The sequence below is a fragment of the Eimeria mitis genome, genomic scaffold (assembly GCF_000499745.2).
Source record: "Eimeria mitis Houghton genomic scaffold, Emh_scaff328, whole genome shotgun sequence".
In the NCBI taxonomy this organism is placed as follows: Eukaryota; Apicomplexa; class Conoidasida; order Eucoccidiorida; family Eimeriidae; genus Eimeria; species Eimeria mitis.
The window spans coordinates 8,273-18,198 of NW_013571619.1; the positions used below are offsets into that span (position 1 = coordinate 8,273).

Sequence of the window (9,926 nt, forward strand, 5' to 3'; positions counted from 1 at the left end):
CAGCCCGTTTGCTGCTGTGCACGTTGCAGTGCTCGTCTGTTCTTGTGCATATATACTACGTACATACATTTTATGCTAGACCTATACTGTATATACACGTATATATTACATCTTATATATTAAGATATTTGATACATAAAATAAATAACCCGTATGTGTAATAAATATACATTACATACGGGATATATAATATATATAGCGTATATTTATAAGCGTTTGCTCCCCTTATATATGTAAATATATATATATATATATATATATATATATATATATATATATATATATATATATATCAAACATATTGTATATATAGATGTATATATTATATACTCTATGCACTATATGTAATGCATATTTCCTCCATATGGAGCCTCTCGTTGCTTTCTTCTGACTTCCCTGCTGTTTATTTGGCGGTATGTGCTGCAGTCTGCGTGTTTATCTCTCTTTGTTTCTCTTTGTCACATTTTGTCTTTCTCTTTGTCTGTCCTTGTTTCTTTGTCTTAGTTTCTCTCTCTGTGTCTATTTGTGTCTCTTCTTCTTGCTTTTCTCTCGTTGTATCTCCTTGTTGTATGTCCTTGTTTGTTCTCGTCTCTCTTTGTGTCTGCGACACAGATATACCTCATTTGTGCAGACACCGTAGTCCTTCCTGCTGTTTGTTGTTTGCATACACACCCTAGTCTTTGTTTTGGTTCTTATGTTGCGTGTACAGTCCAATATACACAATATATGTATGCGGTGGGGTCTGCGTCCCCTCCAATATTCCCCCTCCACATTTTACTTTTGCAGATTCCACCTATTCCCTCAATTTATTCTGCTGAACTAAGACGCATCATCAACGGCATGCTGAACAGATGCCCCAAACAAAGGGCCACGGCTGCTGAAATCCTCGAAACTCCACTCATGCAGGTGCCTGTAAACCCTAAACCCTAAACCCTAAACTGTAATTCCCAAACCCTAATCCATACACCGCCAATATTTCTCATGTACTCTACACTGTTCCTCTTGGACGGTCAAGCCATTAGTCACTGCTTTAAACCCACNCAATATTTCTCATTTATTCTACACTGTTCCTCTTGGACGGTCAAGCCATTAGTCACTGCTTTAAACCCACATAAAGGACCGCTATTGAATTGTTTATTGATTTGTGTATCTATTGGTCGTTGAATTGTTCTATTGATTTGTTGATTTGTCGATTTTGAATCGTTTTAGTGATTGAGGTGTTTCCTTGATTCGTTGACTTGTTGGTGCATTTACTTGTTTCACTGACTTATTGAATTGTTGAATTGTCTGGTTGGCTTGTCGAGTTGTTCGTTTGTTGAATCGTTGAAATGTTTCGTTGATTTGTAGACTTATTGAATCATTGAATCGTTGTGTTGATTTGCTGGTTTTTGAGTCATTTCGTCGATTTGTCGGTTTCATCGAGTTGTTGAACTGCTGATTCGTTTTATTGATATATTGAGTTGTTGATTATTGAATCGTTTCATTGATCTGTTGAAGACCAAAATATCTTGTTGGTTTGTTGATGATTGCATTGTTCTATTGTATTGCTCTACTGATTTGTTGATTTGCTAATTACTGAAACGGTTAATTAGCTTGTTCTTTTCACGGAGTTATTTTGCTGTCTCAGGCAGCTATAAGGNTAATTACTGAAACGGTTAATTAGCTTGTTCTTTTCACGGAGTTATTTTGCTGTCTCAGGCAGCTATAAGGGAAATGGTGAAGGATTCAAAGAAAAATTTCAACAGCAGTTAGGCCCAGCGCCCTCTCCTCTCCTTCCTCCCTCGTTTCTCCCTTTCCACCCCCCGTCTCCTGGGTGCTGTTGGGGCCCCCCTAATCGGCCCGCATTGTCTGTCTCCTTTTTCTGTGTTGTGTCTCACCCCTATGTATGGAGTCTATTATCTCTATATTGTGCCTCCTTCCTCGGTGTTCTGCAACGTCCCTCTGCGTTGTGTCTCCTCTGCGTTGTTTCTCCTGCCTTTGTGTTTTTTCGCCTGCTTATTCCTCTGCCTTCTTGCTGCAGTATTTCACTACCAGTTTCCTGTTTGTCTACGTGTCTCTGTCTCCGGTCTATCTTATCTCCTGTGTATCATTTTTTTTTACTACCCTCTTGAGGCTTCTTTGGATTGAAAAGACTTCAGTCTGTCCCTCCTGCTGTCGCGAACTGCGTCAGCTGGCGCTATAAAGAAAAAGTGTTTCTGTATCCAATATCCTTAATGTGTCTCCCTGGTTTAATTCATCAGCAGAGAGAGACATAGATAGAAAAAANAAAAAACAGAAAAACAGCTAATAAAGAGCCACTTATTGAGAACAGCAAACAGAAGACGAACACGCCTGTCAGCTGCTCAACACATAAAGAAAGGAATACGCATTTGACTGTGACAGAAACAAAGACGAGAACGCTGAGGCTAAAGACAAATAGAGAAGACAGCTAAACCGCACGACACTCAGCGCAACAGCAGACAAAACACCTCTTCCTTCCACAGGTCTGTCTGCACCGTCATCATCCTGCATATTCAGGCGTACATCCACCGCAGCAACACACAGAGAGCAGGAGCTTACAGAGTGACTGGTTGCGAGCTGCACAGGTATACATACACCGGAACAAAACACAGCAGCAGCGACACACAGAAGAACCTTTGACTGCTTCACAGCTGTACAAACACCGCAGCCACGAATCGACGGCAGCAGGAGCACACAGCAGACGCCTTTACACGCAAACGAAATGCACCAGGGGCCCTCACCTTGAGTCTGGCGAAGCCACGCTTGTGAACACCAGAGAGGGTTTCTTCCCGGCTGTCTCTGCAGCTCGACACAGACTGCGCAGTGCCCACGAGCTGAGGTGTACGGGCAGCAGTAACGAAGTCGCTAGCAAACCACCTCTCTCCACAAGTGCTGCTGCTGCACTCCACTGCGACTCGAGGCCCCGCAAAGACGGCCGAAACCAACGCCCAAACTGTCCGCCTCGTTCAGCCGCAGAGAACCGCACATTCGGGCTCAGGTGTATGTATACTCCGCGAAACCTGCATGCGCCCACGCACTGCGTTCATGTAGATGCTTCTTGTGCAAGGATGCACGCACACAAAATCGCTGCCGGCATGCATGTATGCATGAAGCGACTGCGGGGTGCGCACATGCCTCGACGTCTTTCTGTTTGCTTCTTAGGCGTATGTGTATGCAGCTGCCTAGATACGAGGTGATGAATTTCAGAACTTGGTTTACTCCGCTGTCAGTGGGAGGAGAAAGAGAGAAGAAAAGCGCACCTGAGAGCAGAAGCCTTCATGGTAGTCAGCTCTTTAAGGACATCCTCGGTGTGGACGCAAGAAACAGCCGAGGAAAGTTTGTTTGCTGCTGTTGCCTTTTCGTTGAGCGTATGCACGGTGTGCGACGACTCGAGCATTACAAGACTTGCAGCTCCTTCTTGCTCTGCTGCAGATAAAACTGTTTGTGTTGTCTGCGTTGTTCCATCGGCTTCGCCTCTACCGTCATTGCTGGAATGCTCAAACGGTAGGGAGGAACAATTGCTGCTGCTGCTGCTGCTGTTGTTGCTGTTGCTGTAACAGCAGCCGATCCCGATCCCCTTGGACGATCCGTTCACGGAGAGCACCGTGGCGCCCGCGCAGTGTCTACGCAGCAGCGGCAGCAGCTGCAGAGTGTGGGTAGAGCATGTTGCAAAAGGAGGAAAAAATAAATGCACCGGCTGAGATAAACCCCAAGCAGAGACCCATGCCACGGGATCCGATCCCAACACGAGCTCGCTCACGTACTCCGCCCCTCCCTGACACAAATCAACGCACCCATCAAATACCTATATCATAAACTCTAAACCCTCACCCCATCTATCACACCCCTGAAATGTAACACCAATGGAATAATTAAGCCCTACATATTAAACCCACTAACCAAATCACTGAAACAAAGCATCGGCCCTAAACCCTAAACGAATCAATCAGATCCTGGAAACAGCAGTCAAATACATAAATCCTAAATCCTAAAGCCTAAGCCGTCAAACATCCACAAAATGCCTAAACCCTAAGCTGTAAACCCACCAATCAAATCCTATAGAAGCATCAATCATGTGCGTGGGAGGAACAACGCATAAACAGATGAACCCACATGCAAACGAATACAAAAACATGTAGAAGCAGTGCAACGATTCTGATATCGCCCCAGTAGAACGACACACAGAAGTCCAGAGGCAGCTCTCATGCAGGAGGCAGACCTGTTTGTACACCGGAAATTCCTTGCTTAAGCCGCTTAACGTGGCAAGAAAGTCAATCAATGCAAAGCAAAAGGCGCGCCTGTCTATGTGCATACACTTTATATGCTGTAGAATTTAGAGCACTACGTAGAAAACAGGGACAGTTTACATACAGGCAAACCTACACTCATGTAAACAGAAACAAAGGACAAGGGCGAAGGGGCCTAGAAGGAGAAAAAGAGCGACAGAGGGATCAAAAAGCGGGAGGAAAACGGCCAGACACGGACAGAGAAGATAATAAGCGCAGGGGGGTAGAGCAAGACAGCGAGAGCCACAGACACACCAAAAGAAACATAAAGAATGAAACAAAAACAATAAGAAACGAACCAGCAGGTTAGCTACAAACTAACTTGTGCAAGTTTTTCCTTTTTAGATTTCAGGGTCTGCACAGAAAGAGTCGNCAGGTTAGCTACAAACTAACTTGTGCAAGTTTTTCCTTTTTAGATTTCAGGGTCTGCACAGAAAGAGTCGCCGGGCTGATTGTCTCCTCCACCAAAGCCACGAAGATGTCTCTATGAGGCAACACAGACTGAGAAGACAGACGGAGCACTGCAGCCTGAGGAGCAGGAAAAGCAAAAAAACAAATCAACAAAAGAAAACCAAAACAACAAACACGTCAACGCAAAAACAGGAGCATAAAACAAAAAACAACAAAGCACATCAACACAAAAACAGAAACGTAAAAAAAAAGAATACAACAAAAAAGCAGATAGACTCAACACAAGCAGCCCAAATACCAGCAGAAGCAGCACCACGAGCGCTACGGCAACAGTAGCAACAGCAGCAGCAACCGCGCCACCAACCATGCAGCAACAGCAGCAAACAGCAGCAGCAGCACCCAACAGCAGCAGGCAGACAAGGGTACCACGAGCAAGTCCATAGACATGGACATCCGCAGCAAACGGCAGCAACAACAAACAACAACAGCAGCAAACAAGGGCAGCCGCAGCAAACAGCAGCANTCCGCAGCAAACGGCAGCAACAACAAACAACAACAGCAGCAAACAAGGGCAGCCGCAGCAAACAGCAGCAGCCAGATAACGGTGACACCAACCGATCCATAGACATCGACTTCAACGCCGGGCAATCCGTCTGCTTCCCCATCTACCGCACGCCAGACATTCGGCAACCCCGTGGTGTTGCTGCTGCTGCTGCTGCTGCTGCTGCAGTTGTTCCTGTTGCTGCTAGCGCTGATACTGTCAGCAGGTAGAGACTGCCGCGCATAACGCAGGCGTCGGCGATGGACTGCAGCACGAAACCGATCGCAAAGAAGTTCGCCGACGGCTTCTTCATTCGGAACGTCGAAGGCGTTGTTACTTCTGCTACTGTTGCTGCTGTTGCTGCTGCTGCAGGTGTTTCTGCTGCTGCAGCTGTTGCTGCTCCTGCGAGTAACCATCCGGACGGCCACTGACGCCTGTCTGCTGAATAGACCCAAGCCAAGGTACGTCCCTAAAGGAGGCACACAGACAGCTGCAATTCTCTGTGCGTCTACACCTCAGGGCCCTCTCCCTCTCCCCGCAACCCGTAGAGGCAGCAGTATCAGCAGTAGCAGCAGCAATACTAGCATGCGTCGTGGAAGCTGCAACAGCAGCAGAAGCAGCATGGTCCGTAGCAGCTAGAAAAGCAGCAGCAGCNCATGCGTCGTGGAAGCTGCAACAGCAGCAGAAGCAGCATGGTCCGTAGCAGCTAGAAAAGCAGCAGCAGCATGTGAGCCGCCAACGACATCAGCAGAAGCATCGTTTCTATTCTGAGTTGCTTCTGCTTGCAGTGTATTTGTAGCTCGGTCTTTGCAAGGTTTTAAGTTCCTCTGTCTCACCATCGCAGTCATAAACCGGCAGCAGTTTTCCCGTTTGCATTTTGTTGAAGTGCTTTATATTTTCTATTTCGAAATCGAAGACCCAAGGATGCCCAGAGCGAACCAAACGCCGCCTCTCAGCACCTCCAGGCGTTGCGTCCGGTGGCTTCAGGATAATGCATGGGTTCCTGCTGCTGCTGCTGCTGCTGTTAGGAGCAGCAGCAGGAGCAGCAAACGAGGCGTCTGCCGCTGTAGCGCTGGATGCTGTGTTTATGGCTGCTGTCTCTGTTGCTTCTGGCGGCTGCTGCTGATGGTCTGGTGATTCCTTCTCCTTTCTCCCTCCGTGTCGGTGCTGGTCGGCCCCAGCAGCAGAAGTAGCAGCAGCAACCCCTGCTGCTGCTGCATGCATGCGCCGCAGCGGCGTATGCAGCGACAAGGTAGAGGCGATGCCGCCTCCAAANCTGCTGCTGCTGCATGCATGCGCCGCAGCGGCGTATGCAGCGACAAGGTAGAGGCGATGCCGCCTCCAAAGGAATCGTGCGAAAGCCAAAATCCTGAACTTCCAGAAACCGTTGGGTGTTTTAAACGAGAGAGACAAACGAAATGAGGAGAAAAACTCTTGTCGATAGAACCCCATACAGCTCGCCGTATGCACAAGGCAGCAGTGCAACAGTGTGGCCTGCTGCGGCTGTCACTGCTCCTACTGCTGCCGCAGCTGTTGTGGCTGCCACTGCCGCCTTTTATGGAAGGACTGCGTCTGCTGTCGCTGCTGCTACTACTACTCCTGCCGCCGAAACAGCAGCTACTGTTGCTGTATCTGTCCCAACTAATACCAACACAAAAGCTCCTACAGATGCATTTCCTGCTGCCGCAGCCGCCGCTGCTGCAGCTGATGCCACTGCTGCTACCCTTTGTGGCTTTATCTACGGTTGCTCTCCCGCAAGCGATGCGACGCCGTGCGGCCCAATGTATTGACTGTGCTGCGCGGAGCGCCTCTGGGAGAACCCGAGCCATCGCTCGTAGTCGGAATGAATTGAACGAATCTGCCTGCTGTAGCACAAGTGTATAGTATTTGTTCTTTTGCCCACACGTTTATATGTTCTGCTTTCGGCTGGGCCAGTTGGTCTGTTTGCTTGGTTTGCCCCAATGAGGAGACTGACTAAGACGGGAGGGGAAAGGAGGCACTGAAGGAGAAAGTCAAAGGCTAGCTGCGCCTTGAAAAGATGAGAAGGAGTCCCATAGCCGATTAGAAGGCAGCANCAACTCCCTTCAACACCTTAAAACAAACGAAGAACCACAGCTAACGCGGCCTGGGTTTACCGCGACGAAACTCAGGCTTAATGCAAACTACTAGAGGCAAAAATCGCCTCTGTTTACTCGTTCGGCTCATTTGGTATTATTTTTGCTAATTTGCATCAACGGCCCCCAGCCACAGTTCGCTGCTGCAGCAGATTGCATGCAGTCGGCGGATGTTCTCGCAGCGCTCGTTGACTATCCGTCGATCATCTGTACAACATTATGAAAGTGAGTTGGGGGGGTTAATATTTCTTCTTATTCTTGTTATCAGCTGCTTAGATGCAAGTCTTGGTCAGTGGCTGCTGCTCTTGGGCAGCCCTTGTCTGAGGCGCTGCCTGGAGAAAGCGAGCCCATGGTCATTTGTGTTTGATCCTTATTGATATTAATAGCTAAATTTAACTCAAAACTGCCAAATTGAGCGCAGCAGGTGGGAAGGCTCTCTCGTTGGAGCCTGCGGCCGACCAGCCGGTGTACGCACTTCAAGNTTGAGCGCAGCAGGTGGGAAGGCTCTCTCGTTGGAGCCTGCGGCCGACCAGCCGGTGTACGCACTTCAAGCCTGCGATCGTCAAGGTTCTGTTCGAGTTTTCCAATCATTTTCCTCTTCTCACATTGATTTCACGGATCTAATTTGGCCAATATTCCATTAAGGAGACATTCAGCCTCCTGGAAATCCGAGGTTTCCCGCCGTTCCGCCGGCATTTCGGCTGCACGTAAACCATAATGTCCGACACGAGCGATGATGACGTTCCTTTGAAGCAAAGAGTGGCAAAGAAGAAGGCGTCACCGAAGAAGAAGCCTGCAGTGGTGAGAATTAGTATGTGGCTTGTCTTCATCTCTTTAAATGGGTTCAAACGCAACTTGAATGCAGTTAAGTGTCTCTGTACCACCTGGTGTTGTCCAGGAACTCTCTTCTACTACAATCCCACAGTTCATTTTTTTTTGTTTTCGCTGCATGATGCCAACGAATCAGCAGTATTTATGCTGTAATTTGTTAGTCGAGTCCCTTTCTGCATACGTGGGCGGACGCATCTCAATTGTAAGGGGCAATTGTTTATGATTGCATTTGTTGCATATCGTCTTCTGTTCCGTCTGGATGGGATGGCATGCAGAAGGAGAAAGCGCCGAAGGCTCCGAAGAAAAAGGAGCCAACAAAACCCAAGGCGTCACCGAAGGCAAAGGCAGCTCCTCGGGCGCCTCGCAAGAAAGCGCAGGCCGACGGAAATGCGGAAGAGGAGGAGAATCTGCTGCCTAACGACGCGCGGAAGTATTTCAAACAGGGACAGAAATTCATCACCCCCCCAAATGTGAGGCAGAACAATTTCTAACAGCTCGGAGACGGTATTAGCACCAGTATGTGCAAATACAAACAGAGGCAGCTCACACGCCTTGTCAAAACAATACACCGGCGTCAAACCAATACACCGGCAATCTGCACTCATCATCATATTGTTCCCATGTCATCCTCATGTACACCTCTTTCCTCTCCCTGAACTGCTGTTGGCTTCCTTGCGCATGCTCTGCCCAGCTTGGCATGCGGAAGTTCATTAGAGCATTCCGTTGAACCGATGCCTTCAGCGAGAAAATCAGTTGTATATTTGTCGGCCTNGGAAGTTCATTAGAGCATTCCGTTGAACCGATGCCTTCAGCGAGAAAATCAGTTGTATATTTGTCGGCCTTGCTGTATTCCCTGTCAGGGAGATGGGACACGGGGTTTTTACGAAAGTCTGTATGAAGAAAACAGGAACAGCCTCGTAGCTTTGCGGTGAGTTTTGTATTATTTAACCATACTTCGAGGGCTTTCCGTTGTTTTCAGGTTTCTCTTTGCAAGCAGGATAAGTAGGCTGAAACCACTTGCGCAACTCTATTTGGGTGTTTATAATATTTGTGATTCTGAACTGCATGCATGCGTGCTTGTAGGTACGTGGTCGAATGGGGTGTATTGACAGGGACGCTTTTACACGAGTCGTTGCCCCGGTATTTCGCACTGAAAGAAAAGGGGGCATTTAAAGGCGCAGGCGGAGGACTGCAGAAAGCATTCATGAACGGCCTCGACCAGGCAGACATCGACGCTGCCGCAAAGATGTTAAATGTGAGTGAGGCTACCGTAACCACCTGCTTTATGTACGCATGCTAGGCTAGAAANCCGCAAAGATGTTAAATGTGAGTGAGGCTACCGTAACCACCTGCTTTATGTACGCATGCTAGGCTAGAAAGAATCCCCCAAGCCCGAAGGCGTGCAGCAAATGAGGGTTTAGCAGACAACCTGCGAGAGCAGACGGAGAACGCTCGTAAAAAGGCGAGAAGCTGCGCTACGCCGATATCCACTTTCACTTCCCGTTATATATAGTCAGACTGCCCGATGAAGGAGCATATCTGTCTGCGTTGCGGTGTACATGCAGGCTAGCAGTGGGAATTTGCAGTAGTGGGCCTGCTGCTACAACGCAGGCGAATGCGTGAGCACGCTTAGGCGGCTGATGAGAGTTGCATTTGTATCGTGTACCTGAATGCACAAAGCAAATGTCTTCATAGTCGTCAGTGAAGACGCCGTAGGAGATGTTTGCACTGCTAGGTTATAGC

The 9,926-nt window shown here is 48.1% G+C and overlaps 2 protein-coding genes across 2 annotated transcripts; one reads left to right on the plus strand and one right to left on the minus strand.

Annotated features, from left to right (window-relative positions):
* Positions 1-2,444: 2,444 nt before the first annotated feature.
* On the minus strand, positions 2,445-6,462 carry EMH_0008070 (uncharacterized protein; the record flags this gene model as incomplete). Its single annotated transcript, XM_013498230.1, has 7 exons — positions 2,445-2,505; positions 2,742-3,020; positions 3,261-3,775; positions 4,680-4,814; positions 5,265-5,640; positions 5,753-5,837; positions 6,075-6,462. The coding sequence occupies 7 exons, from the start codon at positions 6,460-6,462 to the stop codon at positions 2,445-2,447; spliced, it is 1,839 nt and encodes a 612-aa protein (XP_013353684.1).
* A 1,607-nt stretch (positions 6,463-8,069) lies between these two features.
* On the plus strand, positions 8,070-9,772 carry EMH_0008080 (uncharacterized protein; the record flags this gene model as incomplete). Its single annotated transcript, XM_013498231.1, has 5 exons — positions 8,070-8,153; positions 8,459-8,653; positions 9,044-9,111; positions 9,267-9,438; positions 9,749-9,772. The coding sequence occupies 5 exons, from the start codon at positions 8,070-8,072 to the stop codon at positions 9,770-9,772; spliced, it is 543 nt and encodes a 180-aa protein (XP_013353685.1).
* Positions 9,773-9,926: the final 154 nt, after the last annotated feature.